General features: G+C 40.6%; 1 protein-coding gene and 1 long non-coding RNA gene across 11 annotated transcripts in view; both read right to left on the reverse strand.

Moving 5' to 3' along the window:
• Nucleotides 1-1,738: 1,738 nt before the first annotated feature.
• LOC129734784 (uncharacterized) lies at nucleotides 1,739-11,518 on the reverse strand. Its single transcript, XR_008730392.1, has 3 exons — nucleotides 11,062-11,518; nucleotides 8,567-8,700; nucleotides 1,739-8,435 (listed from the first exon to the last, which is right to left on the reverse strand). It is a non-coding gene; the product is annotated as an uncharacterized LOC129734784 (long non-coding RNA).
• Nucleotides 11,519-14,032: 2,514 nt separating this feature from the next.
• The window catches only part of SUSD1 (sushi domain containing 1), a 52,382-nt gene continuing 45,598 nt past the window's right edge, over nucleotides 14,033-20,816 (reverse strand). For 9 of the 10 annotated variants that reach the window (XM_055699040.1, XM_055699037.1, XM_055699036.1 and 6 more), the window contains 2 exons: nucleotides 17,975-18,068; nucleotides 14,033-15,145 (listed from right to left, as the gene is read on the reverse strand). In XM_055699040.1, coding sequence (XP_055555015.1) covers nucleotides 15,007-15,145; nucleotides 17,975-18,068 — 233 coding nt within the window. In that variant the 3' untranslated portion in view covers nucleotides 14,033-15,006. The remainder of the gene's footprint in view (nucleotides 15,146-17,974; nucleotides 18,069-20,816) is intronic. The other variant, XM_055699035.1, reaches the window with a different exon arrangement.

Raw genomic sequence — 20,816 nt, forward strand, 5'->3', positions numbered from 1 at the left:
AAGTGGTCAAAGAAAAGCCATGCCATGGCAAACTGGCGTGGCAAGGTCTTGTGTTTCTCAGCAAGTGCAATATCAAGCAAGAGTCAAGCTCTGAATTTGCAGTGGGCACCTTCACAGATTTTCAGGCAAGACCCAAAGTTGTCCTGTGACAACCCTGAGATGTATCTCCCACCTCCCTGAGAAATCTGCATCAAAGGACATCAGATCAGTTCATTTGACAGTGACCTGAAGGCAATCTAGAAACCAGAGCTCTCCCAGCTACAACTACACCTCAGCAGCGGTGCAGGTATGCATCCAGCCCTCACAACAGGCTTTCAGTAGCACAGCTGTACTCTTAGGGGTGTGGTGATGTGATGTGCTGGTAAAAACACCGATGCCGGAGTTAGAAGGCCAAACTGCCCCCTCTTCTACTACAATTTAGATAACTTTAGGGGTTGAAAGTAGTTTTATGCAGTCAAAAGCCTGTTTTTGCAACACATAAACCTTTTATCAGAGTCAAGGAAATGCAGCATCAATATATATACAAATGCATATTGATATATGCAACTCACAGAGTCCGGCAAACACCGACTCTCTCAATTCCCCTAGCTATAAAGGATTACTTACCTGCCAGCACAAACACCCATTAAACAAATACTCCTCAGGCACTTCGCTGTATCTCACACTTTGATGCTGTGAAAACCTGCAGTCTTGGTTGGCTTGGTCCAGCTTTTCACCAGCTCCACTTCCTAGGGAGAGTGTTACTGGAGTGTCATTTGTGTTCAGAAGTGCCTCTCCAATTACTTTCATGTTCACCTTTACTGGTAGTGGGCTAGTGGGCTAGGGGACTTCTCCACAGCCCTGTAGAGCTCCAGCAGAGGCCCACTGATGCCATCAGAATCACCTTTATCTCATCCATAGCTCACAGTAAGCAGGAGCAGCCCTTGCCTCTCCTGTTCATCCAGAACAGCTCCAGACATCTCCATCCTCAGGAAACCTGTTTGTAAGGATGTAGGTACCCAGTTAGATGCTTGTGGGCATTTGCCTGCCCCCCAGAACTGCTAGCACCTAAATGCCTTGCAGATAAAAAGCCCAACAGAGCAGCTCCGGCTTGAGGGCTTGCCTTTGGATGTGAAAATTAATACTCAGGTGAGCACAGAGGTGGAACAGGTACTATGAGGTTCTGAAGGGATACCTGTCCTCTCTCCAGCTGTTCCCTTACATGGCGAACACTGTGGAAAAAGGTGGTTTCAGATCACTGGACATTAATAAAGTTTGCACCTGTCACAATGTCTGTGTGTTTATTTATTTCAGCAACCTTTCTGTAAAACTGTGTTCTTCCATAGGAAATGGAATGTTATTGTCACAAAATTATCCCTATATTTGACAAAATATTTTTGAGCCAGTAGAAGCCCTTGGGTATGTAAGTACCAACAACCATTTACAAGCTGGGAAAAATAACACGAGGCTGTGAAACCCAGTTGTATCAGATTTTAATCATCTATATTTCTCACTTATGTCAGCACTTGGATCAGTCACAGTTTCAGAAAAACCCCACATGGTGGGACCAAGGCTGGTACAGGTCAATAGTGCCAAATCAGGAGCTGTTTTTTTGGTTCACTGTCATCTCTGAAACAAAATACACACACAAAAAAAAAAAGGAAAAAAAAAAAGAAAAAAAAAAAAGGGAAAAAAAAGGAAATACTTTATTTCAACTTACAATGATTTACATATTTTTTTTAACTAAAAAATCTGAGTTATGAAAAGGGAGGGAGAGATACAGTGCCAGACACAAAATGGATGAGAGATGGTGGAGTTCCACATGGGAAACCAACACAACATTGTCTGAAGAGTGTCAGATGCTGCAGCTGGTCTTCCTGTGCTAATGTAGGACAGATTCAGCCATGTAGCTGGTGTGCAGTTCCTGCCCAAGTTCAGATCATGGCTGTGCTTGTAGCTGTAGATTGCTAGAGCACAAGCACTGGCTGCGTGCTTGTGTATAAAAAATGGTACAAACACACTATCTGTTTAAAAAAACCAACCAACCAAACAAACAAACAAAAGCAGCAGAAAGCCTTGTTTCCTTAAAGGGATCAGAGGAAAGCATCTGAACAAGATTTGCTGTGTGGATGGGGATGCACTTTCTACAATTACTATGAAAGTGTCTGGGATTACATACTCAGGGTCTTCTGCAAGGGGAGAGATTCAAGCTGAAGCTCCTGCTCTCAATGAGACAAAGAAAAGATCTGGCTTTTGATGGATGCCTAACATCCAGGCTAGAAAGGTGACTACTGGTGCCTGCATCCCCCTGAGCTTTACAGAATGCAAGTCGGGAGCAAACTTTGCATAACACTGGAAGGGAAAACAAAAATCCCAGTGTTTTCAGGGAGAACTATGATTTGATCTCTAACCCAAAGCCTGCTTCAACTGTCCCCACTCCTCCCACTGCACCGTTTTTTCTCTGTAGGGAAACATTTTGCTGGGGAAATAAAATTTCACCTGCTTCCCCCACCAGCACATGTAGAGTGACCATGATGTTGCAATTGGTACGCACATGCTACTGACTTGCAAATGATCTGTCTGGCTACCCCCTCAAATTGACAACTATAAACGTGGCTGGCTATGATCACAGAATCATGGAATCACAGAATCATAGAATTGTTCAGGTTGGAAAAGATCTTTAAGGTCATCAGGTCCCAGCTGTAAACCTAACACTGCCAAATCCACCACTAAACCATGTCCCTAAGTCCCACATTTCCATGTCTTTTACAAACCCCCAGCGATGGTGACTTAACCACCTCTCTGGGAAGACTGTTCCAATGCTTGGCCACCCTTTCAGTGAAGAAATTTTTCCAAATGTCCAATCTCAACCTCCCCTGGCACAACTTGAGGCCATTTCCTCTTGTCCTGTCACTTGTTACCTGGGAGAAGAGACTGACCCCCACCTGCCTACAGCCTCCTGTCAGGCATCTGTAGAGAGCAGTAAGGTCCCCTCTCAGCCTCCTCTTCTCCAGGCTAAACATCCCCAGTTCCCTCAGCTGCTCCTCATAAGACTTGTACTCCAGACACTTCCCCAGCCCTGTTGCCCATCTCTGGACACACTCCAGCACCTCTGCATCCCTCTTGCAGTGAGTGCCCAAAACTGAACAAAGGATTTGAGGTGCAGCCTCACCAGTGCCAAGACCAGGAGGATGGCCAGCAACAAAGATGGATATTGCAAAAACCAACACAAAAAACAGAAGTACTGCATTCATCTCTTCCCAGATTTTGTCTGCTTTCTTTTCCTTCATCTCTTGTGAGAGTCATTCCTCTCCTTACTCATGTTTCCTGTGACAATAGTTTCTTTTCCCTGGCTTCTCTCCAGTTTCCTTCAATGATAATTGTCCTTTCCCCTAGAAAATTTCTGTAGTTTCCACCACTGACTTTACTGTGGACCTAAAAGATGACTGTCAGCCACAGCTTAGCACTGTTTTGCAGTTGTTAATAAGCTGTTTCCTATAAAGTAGGAGAAAGGAAAAATTAAACTTACACTAAATTTGACTACATTTACTGTCCTTACTCCTTCTTGTGCTCAAAGGAATTTCAGACACTTGTCATGCAGCAGCCACAGTATTCAGATCACAACTGCATGCTCGAAGCCTAAGACCCTGCTAGTAGATGCTTGTGATATTTCTGGTCTCTGCGTCTATTAGCTTGTACCACATGCTAGCAGAGACACAGCATCACAGAGAGCAGATAACTCCACTGAAGTCCCCTAGCAAGTATTCTCCTGTCCTGCCTTCCACTGCCCTTAGGGAGTTGTGGAAACAGGGTGCTGTGAGTTTAGCTGGTATCCAATTTAAAGCAACAGAAAGGGAAAAGACCACATGGCTGAGACTGCCTGCTGTTGACACCACATTTAGAGAATGCAGACCGGTTGTTCTGCTCATAGTTTCTTTATATGACTAAGCAAACAGATATAGAAGAGGCCTATGACCTCCTCCTCTTGCTCAGAACCAGTATCAGGCACACCACTAGAGTACACAGTATTTTAGTATTTTTTCATAGATATAATACCCTTCAGTGTAACATTCACACAGATCATTTTGACAAAGTTAGAAAATAATGTATGAATTCCTACAGCATGGAATATTGTTATTTTTCACCTGCTCTTGAAACTTACCACGATAATCACAAGCACAAAGGTGGCTAAAAATCCATGTGAAATACCGCTATATTAGCGAGCACCTCATGTAACCTTCTCATTCGCCAAAGTAATGTAAAACCAATCTGTATTGTGCTACTGAAAACCAGGTCTTGATCACAGATAGGCACGTGTGCCAGAACCACCTTCTAAGCTATAAAAGATGGTTATCGGAAAAGAAAGGGATTGCATTGTCTAAATCGGCACTCATGATACAAAACTGACAAGCCAAAACAGCTCTAGTTTTATGTTTACCAATTCACTCTGCAGCAGCCAGTACAACCCCTAACTTCACTGTTCCTCATGCTTTCTTATGGGAAAGTGTTTTGCATTCTTCAGGAAAATGATGTTGTATAAAGAACAGGTAATGAAGGCAAGAACAGATTGACAGGTGTGGAAGCAAGAAGACTGCCTATATTCAGAGCCAGAAACAAAGTTCTTCATCCCAGTGAGATGCACTCTAAGATGATTAACCCCAGCTAACCAGCAGAGGAAACAGAAGTTTGTTGTAGAAAGGGAAGAAAGGCCATTGCATTCTGACCAGATTTCTCCCAAGTACAAAGGAGAAGAAGCAGTTTAAAAACAAATAAAGAAGTGAATATAGCAATGCCTAAAAATGCAGTTTATCCACACCATCTATGTTTCTTTTTTAAAAGCAAAATTGGATTACATAATAACATCTTTTAAACAGACCACCATATTTGTTTATAAAAACTTCTGACAATGTTATTTTTTTAAACAATATTTTTCAAATGGATGAGTCCATAAATGATTCAAAGAGGCGCCAATGCCTCAGTCGTACAGAGTAGCATAACCAAAAGTGCAAACCACAACCACAGACACATATCCAAGTCCCATGTCAAAACCCCAAGGGCTCTTCTTTTGCTACAGGTATATGCCCCAGACCTACCTTCCAAGCAAAACTTACAAGCACTGCCTTGGTGCAAACCCTAATTTACTTCAGCGATCTTGTCTACCTTATTGTTTTCCTTCTTAATCAAGTTTTCTGATTTTTTCCATGGAAAGTGAGAAGGGAAAAGTATGAATTTTGGAAAAGAAATCTAAAGAGGAGAAGAAGACTCACTCTGCGCCAGTCATGGCATTTTAGAACCTGTAGCTTTAAAATAACAGCAGACCTTCAATCTCCTCTCAGAAAGAGGCCTGTTTGGACAGAAATGCTCGGTCTTGAACGCTTTCTTAAAAACCTTAACAATTACACAAAAGAACTCCTCTAAGGGGTGTCAGGGCCCTTCTTCATTTAGATGGTTCTTTAATTCTAATTGTGGTAATGCTTCCCTACTGACGCATATGAAAGTTGCTGTCTGCGCGAGGCAGCCTTTGGCAGCCTGAAACTGGGAGTGAACAGAGTGGTTCTGTCACTTGCTCCACGTTTCATTTGCTGATCCCTTGATTAAAAATCTACTGGTGAAGGTTATCTCAAAAGCAATGTAACTCTTTCTGCCAAACACACTAGAAAGATTAACAGTCATCGGCACTAGCCTTGAGTCATAGACAGTCTGTTAAGAGCACCACAGAGAAATAAAAAGTCTAGATAAGCAGCAGATCCTGTGAGTCTGAAAAATACATTCTTAAATGTGATGGCAAGCATCCTAAGCATCTACAGGGAACCATGATGGAGGCAGATCCAATGACTGGCAGCAGAGGAAGCAATTCCTTTGCAAAATTCCAACAGCAAAAGAGGCAATTCCTTTTGGGATGGTGTTCCAAAGCAGTTTGGGACAGTCTGCCTCTTCACTGTACTTTTAAAATATGAACTCTCCTTATGTTTTTTTCTTAGATCAATCATTTATCATGAGAAATCAACAAAGTTTTGTTGATGTTAGATTGCAAGATAAGGATTGCAATTATACTAAATGTAACAGGCACTTTTTTTTCTCTCTGGTTTTCTTGCTGCTGGACAGAAAGTTCCATATTTTAAGTGTACCCATGCACCTTTTCTGCCTTGATTTGAAATCTGAGAGGAAAAGGGCAAAAAAAGCAAATGGCATAGCAAGCACATTTGAAATCCTCATCTCTACCTCAGGCTGGAAGACCTTTTAAATACAATGCATTTCCTAGGGGTTTAACTGATGAGTTGTTGGCTGGTTTTTTTCTGCCACAGAAGAGGGCCATCACTCCCCTACAAACAGGGAAAGAATAGATGCCCAGAGGATGTTGACTCCACTGGGAGAGAGACAAAGGGAAATAAATGTAACTTATAATGTAGGAGAAAATTAATACAAGATAAAAAGGTAACAAAGTGAAAGTCAAAAAATGGTATGTTCTTTGGATAACATCTTAAGGATTTCAAAGACAGGAAGAAAAAGATTTATATCAGTTTTGAAAGCTGTTTGTTTACTTGAAGGGAAAAACAAGGACAGATTATAGTGATTTGCACTTGGGGATAGCTGGAAAGAAACCTGGAGCTTTTTCAGTTTCAAGACTTGTACCTGTAGCCTGTGTAGCCTGTGTCCCAGCAGCCAGTAGCCAGATTTCTTCAGCTGTGAGAAAGGTTACAACTGAAGTGGAGACTTCTCCTAGATTACTCAGTTCTCATCAAAAAGCAGCACATTTTTGCTAGAGCCAGGCAACAGCGGAATTAACATATAAACTATAAGCTGCAAAAACAATAATAAAGTGCAGCTAACACATGCAAGGACCTCTAATACAGAGCATGAGAGAGGTAGGTACCTGCAGACTCACCACTGTTCCTGGAAAGAATGTAACCGTGTAAGAGTATGAATGGGGCACAAAGAGAACGGGTTTAGAGGCCACCTTTAAAAGCCCACTGCAGAAGTCTGAGACTCAAAGGCTTTTGTTAACAGAATGAATCCAATCATTATGTTGCCTCACATTTAAAATCTCCTACACTGCTCAGTTCGTTACAGCACACCTGCATAAACCTATCTCCTTCCTCTGTACGAACACCAAGATTTAGCTTGTAAACCTCCTTCTATGCACTTCATCTTCCCTGGATCTTGTCTGTGCTGCATCCATCTTTCCCAGAACACCAGAGCACTGGGAAAACATGTTCCCTGAGGAAGCCTGACTCTGCCCACCATCTCCTTCTTCTGCGTACATCTCATCATTCTGGACCAGCAGCTATTGGGTAAGACCTACTTAAGGTAAGCTTGCACTTGCATTGATTTTTTTTCTCTTCAATTCAGAGACATGAGTTCAGAGAATGTCACTGCTCTTTTCTAGTGAAAAACACTTCCATGATTCTCTGTGACAGTTGTCCTCAGCTCTGCTGATTTTTTCCATTGCTCATAACAGGTTTTAAGAATTAACAGACTGCAAATAAGTATTGGAGAAAAAGCCACTGTTCTATAATTGTTTAAATGTGTCTGTAAAGAACAGCCTGCAGACATGCTGGAAAGTTTTGATAACAAGCAGATCTGTGAACACTGTGCTTAACCAAGCCTGGTTTTCCTTGGATTTGTGTCTTGTCTTGTGACTGACTTGAGTCAGCATTGCTGCTAAATGAGCTTAGCTCTTAGTAGGCACAGGAGACTAATCACATACTATGCAGTAAAAGATTTCTGTTGCTGTTTCCATGCAAGAGAGAGAGGTAAGTGACTGTGCAATGGATTCTTCTGTACTGCATGTCTCCTAAAGGTATGGACAGAGCATTTGTAACATCATTTACCTGTGCACTGGATTCTCTCGTCTGACAAAGAATAGAGGCTGGATTATAGTGTTCCTCAACTGCCTGCTTTCACCAAACTCACAACATGACAACTTTGTGATTCCTGTTGTTCTTGAATGTGTCTGCAGGCAAAGACATTATTATGGGGAAGAGTTTCTAACAGGCTCATTTCTTTAGAACCGTGAAACAGTTACAGTAAGTAATGCAGAAGGAACAATTCAACTAGCACAAATGAACTTGGAGAAACTGATCCCAAGCACACAAATGAGGGCAGTTGCGGGCAGTGGAGTGTGAGATGCTGATCTCCTCTCTCTGGCAACCAGCAACCAGACATGAGGAAATGGAATGAAGCTACGTCAGGAGAAGTTCAGATTGGACATTAGGAAAAGGTTCTTCACTGAAAGCGTAGTTAATCACTGCAACAGGTTCCCCAGGGAAGTGGTCACAGCACCAAGACCTTCAAGGAGCTTCTGGATGACACTCAGTCAAATGGTTTACTTTCAGGTAGTCCTACGAGGAGCAGGAAGTGGGACTTGATGATCCTTATGGGTCCCTTCCAGCTTGAGATGTTCTATAGTTCTGGTTCTAAATCTTGATTCACATGCCACTCACAGTAAAGCATACCTTAACAACAGAAAAGGGATATAGAAGTGAAGTTCAGGCTAAGTGCTCCGGGTTCTTAGACTGCAGAGCTAAGGTTTTCAAAAGGGACTGGAAATTTAAAAAAAAACAAACAGGAAAAAAAAAAAAAGCACCTGATATCCAGAGAGATGAGGGCCAGTGTTGTGAAATAATGTCTCTTTCCACACAACAGACCAACACTTCAAGCAAGTTTCACCAGGCCACTAGGCCACTATTCCTACAGAGAAGCATATCCTGACTGCAGAGACTTTAACCACACAGAAAGAGTATTTTAGGATATGACTAAACAGAGGAAGCAATTACTCATATGTAAGGCAGATTTAACAAGGAATATATCTAGGAAGGGAAATTCCAGGTACCAGATAAAATGCCTGGAGGCAAAAGTATTTTGCTGTCATGCTGATTTACTAACATCTGCTGGGACTTGTTTATGGATAAATGCAAAACAGAGTGACATCTAAATTGGATTAAATTGGATCACTTCTCATAGTAAGGCAGTAGTCTTCCTTGCTAATACTCTAAGAAGCATTCTGCACTCATCAAGGCCTTGTTACTCTAACTTAACTCTGCCTTTTGTTTTGGCGGGTGAACCTGGGCAAAGTCAGAACAGGTGCTTGCATTAAGTCATCTTATTGGATAAAGAAATACTTGTTATACCTTATCAAAGATGGCATGGCTTTTCATTTCAAAATGCCCAGAGCCAATACATTAAAATGTGTTCAAACAGTCTGGTCCGTTTGAAAAACATGAATCAGTCCTGCTGTGGTAATTTTCAGGATATGTGATGAAAAAAACAAACTCCCAGGAGTCCCAGCAGAAAGCAAAACAGATCAGCAGGATCCTAAACTACTTCAAACAACCCTATTTAATCTCAAATGCTGTTGGATCGACCAACAGAAAAAATCTTTCTAAGAAGAAAAAAAAAATAATTATGAAATTGCATCTTCAAACAAGAAAGGGGATCACCACAAAGGCAAAGTGCAGCTGGAAATTCCCATCTACCTTGCTTTTAGGAGACCTCCTGTGCAGAGAAACAGTGGATAAATAACAGTACTGCTAAAGAGTCTTTGGATACTGCTGTGGCCATACTAGGAAACAGTCTTACAGCTACTGCTTTCAATCTCCTCATGAAAATGCACAACATATTTATCTCTCTACTCTCCTGTCTTGAGTTAAAACATCAGAGCAGATTCCAAACCAATGTAAACATAAATCATTGCACTAAACTTAAAACAATGTTAAGTGGCACAGGGTGAGAACCTGGATAATTCAATAAATTCAAGGGAGTTTCATAAAAATTGGAGTAGAAAGTTGAACTCAGAAAATCTGGAAGTATGCCGGATTTTGAGACTGCTTTATTGTAATAAAAATGAACATCTGGCAGATTAAATCTATGAATAATAAAGGGAGTAAGGTAATATTTAACAGAACTGGAAGGAGCCAGATTTCATTTAGCCACAGAACACTCACTTTGCCATTCTGCAACATGCTGCATAATTGCATAATAATAATTTTATTCATTTGCCAGTAAGAGGCTGGTATACTGCAAAAATGAAGAACTGCTGTTGAAGCACTATTTCCCTGCCTTTCAGCAGATATTTACAATTGCTACTTGTCTGGCATTTCACGTTCACTTGGCTCTGGTTTTGTGTGAATAAATGAATACTCCAGGTTATAGGAAAGGACTGGTTAATTGTACACATGGAAATAAAATGCCCAGGAATGCAAAACAAAATGCAAATTCCTAACATCTTCATTAGCGATGAGCCAAACCAATAGGTCATTTTACAGAGCTAAAAGGGAAAGCTGATAACCGGCTTACACCACCCCTACATTATCGTTATGTTAGGCTTTATCCAGTGTATTGGCACAGCTGATTTGTGCCCATTAGCTTGAAACATCTTCACCAGACTGCTCCAAACCATTCTGCTCTCTTTCCATCTCTCATGGGGTGGCTGCAGGAGAGACTTTTGTATGAACTGTCACCAAAGCCAGGCTAAAACATTCCTGGCTAAAAGCTGCTCAAGAAAATCTGGGCCTTTGGAAATTACCTTTCTACTAAGACCTGACTTATTTCTATAAACCCTTCTGTGTTGCTCCCCAGTATGTTAACATTTTTTATACTCCTGGGGGCAGAAACTGAACTTCCCCACCCTTGCTGTGAAATTCTGACTGTATTTTCACTTCTTATGTGAAATGAAAGAAACAGAACTACATATATAAGTACAAACATATATGTTATACATCTATAATAGATGCAGTTTTTTCACAACATGATGATCCAACAAGGACATCAGGGAACATAAATTATGAACTGCAACTGAAATACATCAATTGTGCTGCCTCATGGTGGGAAATGGCCGATAAAAAGGTTACTCTTGTCATTCAGCTGTAAGATTGCAGGAACAAAAGCAGTATTTCTGGAAAAAGTACACACAAATATTTGGGGAAGGAGAGGGTGGAACAGAACTTCAGAGCAAGTCTCCCTTTTTTTTGTGACTGTAAAGGTGCCTCTTTTGTTAACCTCAGATTGGAAATAGCTCCATAATAACCATACCACAAATACTTTCATTGCCCTCATGAATTCATTTCATTCCTCAGACCTCACCACTGTCAGAGCCAAAGGGAACAGGTGTCTGTGGTGTCTGCAGGGTCATTGCTCCTGCTTCCAGGAACTGTACTTGTGGAGGTGCTTTTGCAATGCTGACACTTGTTCCTTTCCACTGGAGCTCAGCAGTGGAGTCACCAACTAATTTCACCAAGTCTTCTCAGAATGTCATCAGAAGGCAACCAGCTTTGTCCTTGAAAGCAATTTAACAGTTGAGATTTTTCAGAGACTTTTGTAACCTCCTAGCAATGCTGTCACTGGGAACAGAAGCACTTCCATCTGAGCTAGAGATCATGGATCTGCCAGCTCATGCTGGACTCTGGCTGAATTCTGCTGAATATGACATGGCCCTGCAAAATAGTGCAAGACTTGGGAAATAGGGAGGGTGACTGAGAACAGTTAAATCTGAGAGCACACATAGAAACAAGGAACATACCACCCCACAGATCAATATTTTTTATATATATATATATACGTATGTATGTATGTATGTGTATATATGTGTGTATGTATGTATATATATGTATGTATGTATATATATGTATATATATGTGTATATATGTATATATATAAGGGTACTGTAAATACTGAAACAAACAAACATGGCTGAATGGCTTCTGGCTGTCCCTATCATGCCCAGGACACAGAAATCTCACAAAAGATTTAAAGGACCCGTGACACTCACTAGAAAGTGTATTTTACAATAAAAAATTTCCATTTGACACATCCGCACAATTACATGCATAAATGCTGGAATTTTACAGTAACCTGCATGTTATCTCATTGTTACAGAATAAAAGATAAAAAATAGTTTAACTTAAGCTTACACATAACTGTTTATCCAGGGCTAACAATTTCCCATTTCCACTACAGATGAAAACACTTTGGAGATAATCCAGACATTGGTAAGTATCTAAACCAAACAGTTTCTCAATACAGCACATCTCAGTGTAGCACCATGAATGGGTACAGATGAACGGTAGAAGCAGAGTAGCTTCTTTTGGCTTTACCTTACTTGGTAATGGTGTGGAATACTTATCTGAGGAAGCGGAGCAAAAAACATTTGAAGAAACAGGAGAATTTAAGTGTTAACTGAAGGAACAGCAGTGAAGGATCATTAGAAATGTCTCTATAATTTCTCAAACCATGATGGTGTGATCGTGTCAATGTTGCAATTAGTTTGGCAGGATGCTACGTGTAAAATGCTGAACTGCTAGATCGTTCCATAAACTTGAGTATAAGGGTTATAAATCAGAGTAACAAAAGTACCCTTTACAGACACACACTTCTAACTCCAAAGTCCCATTCAAAGTGGCACCTGCTAGGTCTATCTTTTCCTAAGTATTTTTGTAAATCAGCTATTTCATCAGAAGTCTAAAAAGTTCATATTTGAAGTGAAACCCCTTTTAGCATAATGGCATATTTCCTTCTAATGGAATATCAGAGAACTGGTCTTCTTTAGCAGTATTCTTAAACCAGATTAATTTCACTACACAAGCTTGTTTTTGTAACAGACAAAAGTAAGTACAGCCGCTATAACTTCGTGTTGTTCTTTTTGTCCAGTCCTATAATAGTTGTTCTAAGTAGAACTTTTAAGAACATTCTTCTATTCCAGCTATTACTTAATTTCCTACTGTTTAAACCTTTCTACTTTCCCTAAAAAGTAATTAAAAATATTTAATTGGAAAGCTTGGGAGCAATAGTTTCTGGAAGAGAGACTCTTAACAAATGAACTGTTAACATTTGCACAGTTATTTAAGGAGGACAAGGCTAAATTACTTCTCTGTGCTTCCCACATTAAACTGAAACAGATGTAGATGGAAGAAAGATAAGTGCATGACAAATGAAGACAGGCTCACAGCCGGAGGCAGGTCTGTCAAGAGCGATAAAGGAGGCAGAGGGAAAGAGGGAAACTTGCAAGACAAAAGCTGTTCTGGAAAACTTAGGCTGGCAGGCAGTCCTGCCTCATTGCTTCTCTCTTATCGGTTCATTCCTGGTTATTAATATGCTGCACCACTCTACTATGCAGAAGCGTGGATGTTTGGTAAGAAAAAACCTTGTTCTGAAAAATTTACGTTTCAGTAAAGTACGTGTCAGAAAAGGCAAGCTAGGTAAAGAAAAGGCATACAGAAAAGAAATCACTTGTTGAAGGTTACATGGAGACCTCCAACTTTCCAACTACACCCACTGACAAGACGGACTTTACATTCCTGGTCCTGCATAACATACTGGAACACTGCTGGTCTTAGTAAAAGGTAAAAGAAGTTTTCTTTCACAGAGGATGGCACATCTATCTCTTTAAATAATTTCCTGCTTCTCCAGCTCTCCTTTATTCAGAAACAGCTGCTCATGAACTCTCAAACAGGACCAGAGCAGCAGGCGAATGATCAGAATGAAGTGGTGCAGTTTGTACTGCTATGCCAAACCTTGGCGACTTACTCCATTGAGAAAGGGAATTATAAGCAGAACGTGTGAGAATGAATTCTGCAGAAGAAACTGAAAAATTAAGTAACAGTAGCCCAGTATGAACAGTTAGGTTGTTCTTTCTCAATCAATGAAGGAAAACATTAACAACTTTTAACCACTAATGTTGACAAAGATGTTCTTACTCAGCTACTAACTACTGAAAACTTAGTAACCCAAAGGGCAGATTTAGTAAGCAGTAGAAATGCTGAGTAACAGAAGTGATATCTGCCCAAATCCAAAAAACAAGCACCACCAGTTAAGTACAGCAGTTAAATGTTCTCTCATGTAACTTTGACTGTAATTCCTCTCTGCTACCAACTATGAAGTCCGTTGTTACACATTAAAATACCCCTTTTAAACATCAAAAAGGTATGACACAATCTAGAGAGACAGAATATCCAAAATTATAAAGCCACCAGGAATCAGAAACACTTAGAATTCCCAGAATGGGTATCCTAAATTGGTAAAACATAAAATGTAAGTCCGAAAAAATGACAACACTGAGTAAAAAACAGAACTATTGCTTTTTTATTTCACCATAACAGAATGATTTTGCTAATATATCACAAAGCAACTTCTGAACAGGAGTGGAAGTCATAAAATGTACTTGCTTTTTTCTTACAGAAGGAAAAAATATTAACTGAAAGTATACCATAGGAAATTGGTTAATTGTACTTCATTAAGTTACTCTAACAAGATGTTACATACAGCTCATTAACCAGACAATAATTTAATGGCTTTACTCAGCTTAATTACAGAACAGAGATTAACAAAACTGCACTTAACACAGGTAGCTCCTTATTTAGTTTCACATGCCACTAAAGTTGCTCAGCTTTTTGGCAAATGGCAAATTTTATATATTGTTATATTATTTGCAATAATTGCTAATTGTTATGAGCAATGATTGCAGTATCTCTGGAACACACCTGCTACTGACAATATTTAAGTGTGACAATTTCATGGCTAACTCTGTACTTGCTCTTGAAGTACCATTACATTTAAGTGACTGATGAAAGTCTTCTACCTTTATACTTGGAAATACAATAGGTACTTTATCTGATATAAGGGTTGATCTGGATTTTGTCTTACAATGGACCAGTTTACCAAGGTATCTAAAGTAGCAGTTGATCCTCAGGCAGTCTCATCTTGATCAAGGAATTATTCGTGTAATGAAGTACAATACAGACCCTCATTATCAGGCATTCATGTGGCTGGAATAGATGAAAACCTGTGGCAAACACACTGGGTGGATGCTAATGTCTCTGACACAAACCTGTTTGTGAGAGAAGGTTCTCCTCTGCATAACCACACCATCCAGACACAAGGGGACACAATAAATATCTCACTTCCAGTAACAAACACATTTCAGCTGCCCATGCTATAGTACATATGTACCATGCAGATACGTCCATACCCGACAGATGCTGGCTTTGGTAAGAAGAGTGCATTCTCTCTACGCTGACTTCAGGGGATAACACATCAGAGGCGAGAGACATTTTCAGTCTCTAGGAATGATGATGTAATCCCTGTTTGTGCCACATCCATTGTAGCAGATAAATGTACAGCCTCACAGGCAAAAGCAGCAGGTGGGAAGCGCACTGTGCTGTGGAGATAAGCGCTGGAGAAAGAAAAAAAAAGATCCAGTAAAAAAAAAAATACTTAAAACCCATTCAAGTCTCAAGCATGGACGTAACAGAGAACTTGCATTATCCATATTGATGGGATAAATGACAGAGCTTCTAAGTTTTTAAAGACTTAAGGTGCTGGCATAAATTCTGAACTTTACAGCCAGTGCAAGATGGGTAGGAAGCATTCCCATAGGCTCTGATGACTAACTGATCTACATTAACCTTGTAATTGACAACACTTACGCCCAATGCAGAACTTCAGAAAGCTCAACTTTTGGCACTGTGCTTACGCATCTGAATGGGCATTGCATAAAAGGAAGCAAAGGATTAGGAGGAATGAAGCAAGGTGAATTTGTGACAAGGTATCTTAAAAATAACAACTATGGGTTACCACATTTTTTTAAATGAAAAAAATTAATCAGCAGTCAGGCCGTGTGCTTTGTGAATCCAGTGTCAGAGTTCTATTCACTACAGAACAGTTAAAACCGCTGTTAGCAAACATGTTACTGGGAATTCACAATCTGTCCTGCTGTGGTAATATAATCCCTGAGGCAGCAGACTGGTGAGCAGTTGAATACAGTAGTTCTTCGTAACAGAAGCTGCAGAACAGAAAAACTTACAGGGACCCCAACCCAAGACCATTCACCTGACACCATGACATGATCAGTTGTGGTGTCATTCCTGACAAATGTTTGTTTAACAGGCTCTTGCAGACCATCCAGAAGCCATGGTTCCACAGGATTCACAGCAATCTGCTCCCACACCTCTCTCTCCTACTGTTCGGAAGCACACAGATATACTGCCCATCCATGGATGGTACATGTACCATGGGCACTATGGACAGGAGGAAGTTGCTCTTTCTATAATGGCTTTTTGTATACTTGTATATCATGCTTCTTGGCAGTCTCTTCTCTGCCAGGCTAAGCAATCAATTATTAGATTGCCCTACTTGCAGTCAGATCAAGTAGGTCTCATGTCTTCTTTTGTCAAGTTCCTCTGTCTCTTTCTCCTGATGGGCCACATCTTTCTTGGAATACAGTGCCTAAAACAGGACCACGGCTTTACAACTGGACAGTGCAAAGGGCTGACTTGACATGTTTTTTCAAATTACATTCTTATCAGAATGCATTAAACTGCTGCTTATTTAAAACTAAAAGAGAATTTGTTATTTATGAACATTACAGCTACTTCTTGTGAGCACTGTAAAGGGTCTTATCACAACTGACATCTGGGTTTTCCCTTCTCTGCCTCCTACTGGGATGGGACAGCTTTAACTTCTGCCAAGGATTCTCTTCTCTAAAGCAGGAGAATGAATTCAAGAATTTCTCTGTACATGGGATCAAAAGCCTAAAAGATACTGGTTCAGTTATCAAGTCCTGGTCCCCAACGTTGCACCATGACCTGTCAAAGGTACTCAATGTAGGCAGCTCCCCAAGGATGTCACCTGGGTTTTGTGGGTTTTTTTTGTTCTCACTCCTTTTAAAAGAAGACTGAAATGGAAGTTCAGGACCTAGTCTCCTCACTCATTCACAATTGGTTCATACTCATACATGATTCTTTCAATATTGTCTATTATCTTAAATAGCTTTCCTATCACTGTGCTGTTAATTGATTTGACAGTTTTGAAAAGTATTTATATCCCTCTCCCACATTTTCACCAGAGAAACTGAAATAACTGAGGAGCCTCTCACACCATGACAGCCCAGGGACACCTTTCCTCCTTCAATAAGCCCTCTGCCAGGAGTGCTTGTTTAGACACCAAGACAGTTATTGCCCTTTCTGCCTCAAATGTCAAAGCTGACTCTGACAATGTTTTTCAAAAATCTAAAAAAACCCAAGACTGGAAGCCTAAGTTTACCACTGCATCCTATCGCCATGGGAATCCTGAGACCCCTTTCTTCAATTAAAGAAGAAGAAAAAAACCCAAAACAACCCTGGATATTTTGAAATTTAGATTGTAAGAACTGGTTTGAAATTTAGACAGCTGCAAACAATCCAAATAACCCTACTTTCTCCACCCCTGTATAAGACTAGGTCCTTCTATTTCTAAATTCCAAACAAGCAGCTTAACCAATCAATGCTCTAGATTTCACAGCCCCCCAGCTGGAGGCTCCTGACCTTTCAAGGGATGTAAATCAGAAGGCTACTCTTAGAAATAAACATATTTGAAGAGCAACAAAGATGCATTTTTCAGTGGAGAGATTTTATATAAACACAGACATTCACAGTTACTTAAAGGCACATATTTGTTTTACCTTTGAAAGGAAGAAAGTCATAAAGTTACTGCCCCTGCATGAAGGACCATGGAACAGAAAGAAATCAAATTCTCAAAAATTTCTAACATGTTTTTATTGTGGCCTTTAGCTAAAGATCAACTGCTACTGAAAAACAATCCTTTTAGGCTTTTTGAATAAAGTTGGGCAGACTAGAAATTGGTTCCTTACATAAGAAAAGTACTTCAACATTTCTGTTGGCATGACTGCACTTCCAGAGTAGCAGAGTAAATAAATGTCATTTATTTAGTTACTATTAAATCAAAACACCTTTGAACTAAATTCCAGGTGCTACTCACTGTCTGAATCCTTCCTTTATTAAGATGAGCCCCATACTTTTCAGATGTTTTGCCAGTGACTGCTAAGATATAGAGGGCATCAGTTAAAGCAATGGACAGCATTAATGGCCACTGAAGGAACTCTTTAATAATCATTTCTAACCACCCAAGAGGCCTAAAACTAATTAGGTTGGCAAGAAAAAGTATCTGAAAAGAAAAACGCATAAGCCTTGTACAGGAGAACTAAAAAACTGGAGTTACTACATACCGTGCCACTGAGAATGACAGGAACAGTATAAGGCAGACAGCAGCAACTGACCCTAATCCAACAGCACTCATGTATTGCAGAGTGGGTGATAAATCTGAAAGAAAGTAGCAAACAATTCAAACAAACACCAAGTAGTTTAGCTTCAGTCTGCTGACTGACCAACTGAATCTGCTCAAAGCTGAAGTACTGCAACAAAACTCAGATGATGGACTTCACTCCTTAGTCAAGCGGTAATGGCGCTGACTATCCAGGAGCTACGGTCCACTTGAGGAAGTAAGATTAAACGGTGTATTTCTCAGAAGTGGTTATAATTCTCCATCCCTCATTTTCCTGTCCTTTTTTTTTTTTTTTTTTTGGTCCAAGTGCCAGAATTGGAACAAACTTGGCAATGACAGCCTTACCCAAGGCTGTAATACCAGAAGCCGCACAGGGACAGAACAGAAGGCTTACAGCGATATGCTGTCAAAACCTGAATTACTAAAACCTGCTGTTGAAGGTAACTTAAGAAACCCGAAACTCAGTCCCTTCCAGCCACCTCTATTCCATTTTCAGCATTAGTCAAAGGTTACCTATTTCTTACTGGATTTCCCACAGACATCTAGGACGCTGTTTCTTATTCCTGCAATATTCCACAGCATTACTTGCTATTAAATCCTGCAAGCATGAGCATTTAATGTTTTTGTAAAAATTTAAATTCTTGCAAAAATGTCACTTACTCAGTGAAATTACTGTATACGTCCACCTTGAGAATCACAGTGCCTGAATATCAGAAAAGCAACTTCTGTTACTTAAACTGAACTCTTTTTTTGGCTCATCCAAATGTACACCAATGACCAGCTCTACAGTGCATGTACATGTCAGAGACCAGCTGGAGTACATGGAGCTCTGCCTGGAGATGAGTGAGGAACTGACAGAGAGCTTATGGGTCACAATTAAATGGAAGGCAGGTGCAGGTGACATAGTGGGGGTCTGCTACCAACCCAGTCAGGAGGATGGAGCAGATCAGGCCCTTATAGACAGATGGGAGCAGCCTCACATTCATAAGACCTGGTCCTCATAGCAGAATTTAACCACCCCGGTATCTGTTGGAGGGACAACACAGCACAGCACAGGCAATCCAGGAGGTTCCTGGAATGCATTGGTAACTTCCTTCTCCAAGTGACAGAGGAGTCAACGAGGAGAGATGCCATGCTGGACCTTGTTCTCACCACCAAGGAGGGGCTGGTGGGGAATGTGAAGCTCAAGGGCAGCCTTGGCTGCAGTGACCATGTAATGGTGGAGTTCAAGATCCATAGGGCAGCAAGGAGGGCTGTGGATGCCACATCCCTGGAAGTGTTCAAGGCCAGGCTGGACAGGGCTTTGAGCAAACTGGGCTAGTGGAAGCTGTCTCTGTCCGTGGCATGATCTTTAAGGTCTCTTTCAACCCAAAGCATTCTATGATTCTACAGGCACAATGGTGGCTGGGCATTCACCCTTAACAACTGATCTGAAGCGCAAAAAATCATACAGACCCTTAAGCAGAACATTAGTAGTTTACCATCTTGGCCTAACACTTCTTAGTGAAGCAAGGCCTGCGTCTTGTATCTGTGCAACACCTCTCACCTGTAAACTTACTGTGAGTCTGGCAAAATAAAGAATTTCAGACAGAGACCCTACAAGGAAAATCTGTTCAACCTACAAGCATGTTCAGTTTTGGTAAAAATTATATCTGTCCTTATGTCACTGTAATACCAGTTTCAATAAGCAAGTTATGCAACCCTGAGGCAGATGTCAGCCCTCCATAAAAATGACAGAACAGTCTTCCCTACACACTGTAGAGTGTACTTGGTGAAAACCCTCAAAATTCATTTTATGTCCTTATGACAGAAGAAAGCATGCTTTTAACAGTTTTCTAGCACTTTTTATGACAATGATTTATCAGACAATGTGTAGCTTTGTCTAGAGGGCATCTGAAACAGACCCATTTGGTTTGGATTTAATTTACAGATTTGCCTTCCACACAAGATGAATTAAGAAATACTCCTCAAAGGATTCAGTAAGCCAAAAATACTGTCAGCCTTTCCAGCTGAAGAAGTACATTAGGCCAAGGACACCATGTGGCTAGAAGTCCATTGAATATAAAGGCAAATGGATTTACAACAGAAAGCCAAAGGCCTGACCTGTCCTACTCCCATCTTCCAGTGCCCATTCTTTTCATCTCAAAACCAAAATCCACCTATATACAAGACAGCATCTGACAAAGATCTACAAGCTGATAAATGACAAATTCAGAAGAGGACAGTTGTCTGCCTTTGCAGTTATTTCACTGCTCTTGCCTATATAGCTCTAGCAATACAGCCCGCAAACCCAGGGAATCCTTGATCTTAGCCTAGTCTCCACAACCACAAACTGCCTGAATTATACTCTAAGTGTGGTGAAACACGAACTAGATCTCGAAAGTACACAAAAAAAGGTAACCTAGAAATAAACAAACAGTTGTCACCACAAGATCAGTAACAGCACTAGTCAAATGTGGGTTTTGTGAACAGTGGAGATGCACCTCAAGCACTCCGTGCTCCATACGATTTACTGGTATTCCAAAGTACTGTCCTACTCTCCAGTGTCACCACATTTCCTAACTCCAATATGTGAATCTTTAAACTCAAAAGCAGAATTTAGAGTTTGCACAGGAGTCCAGCACTGCCACTTCGCCAGGAGAGGAGAAAGTTTGCTTTTTGCTGAAACATGATGAAATAGGTGAAGAGAACACTTTCTACCACAGTGGAAAGGAGGGAAACTTGATGTCTACTGGATTCCAAACCCCTCTGAGGTAAACTCATTCACTGGAAACATTTTACAGTCA

The sequence above is a fragment of the Falco cherrug genome, chromosome Z (genome assembly GCF_023634085.1).
Source record: "Falco cherrug isolate bFalChe1 chromosome Z, bFalChe1.pri, whole genome shotgun sequence".
NCBI lineage: Eukaryota > Metazoa > Chordata > Aves > Falconiformes > Falconidae > Falco > Falco cherrug.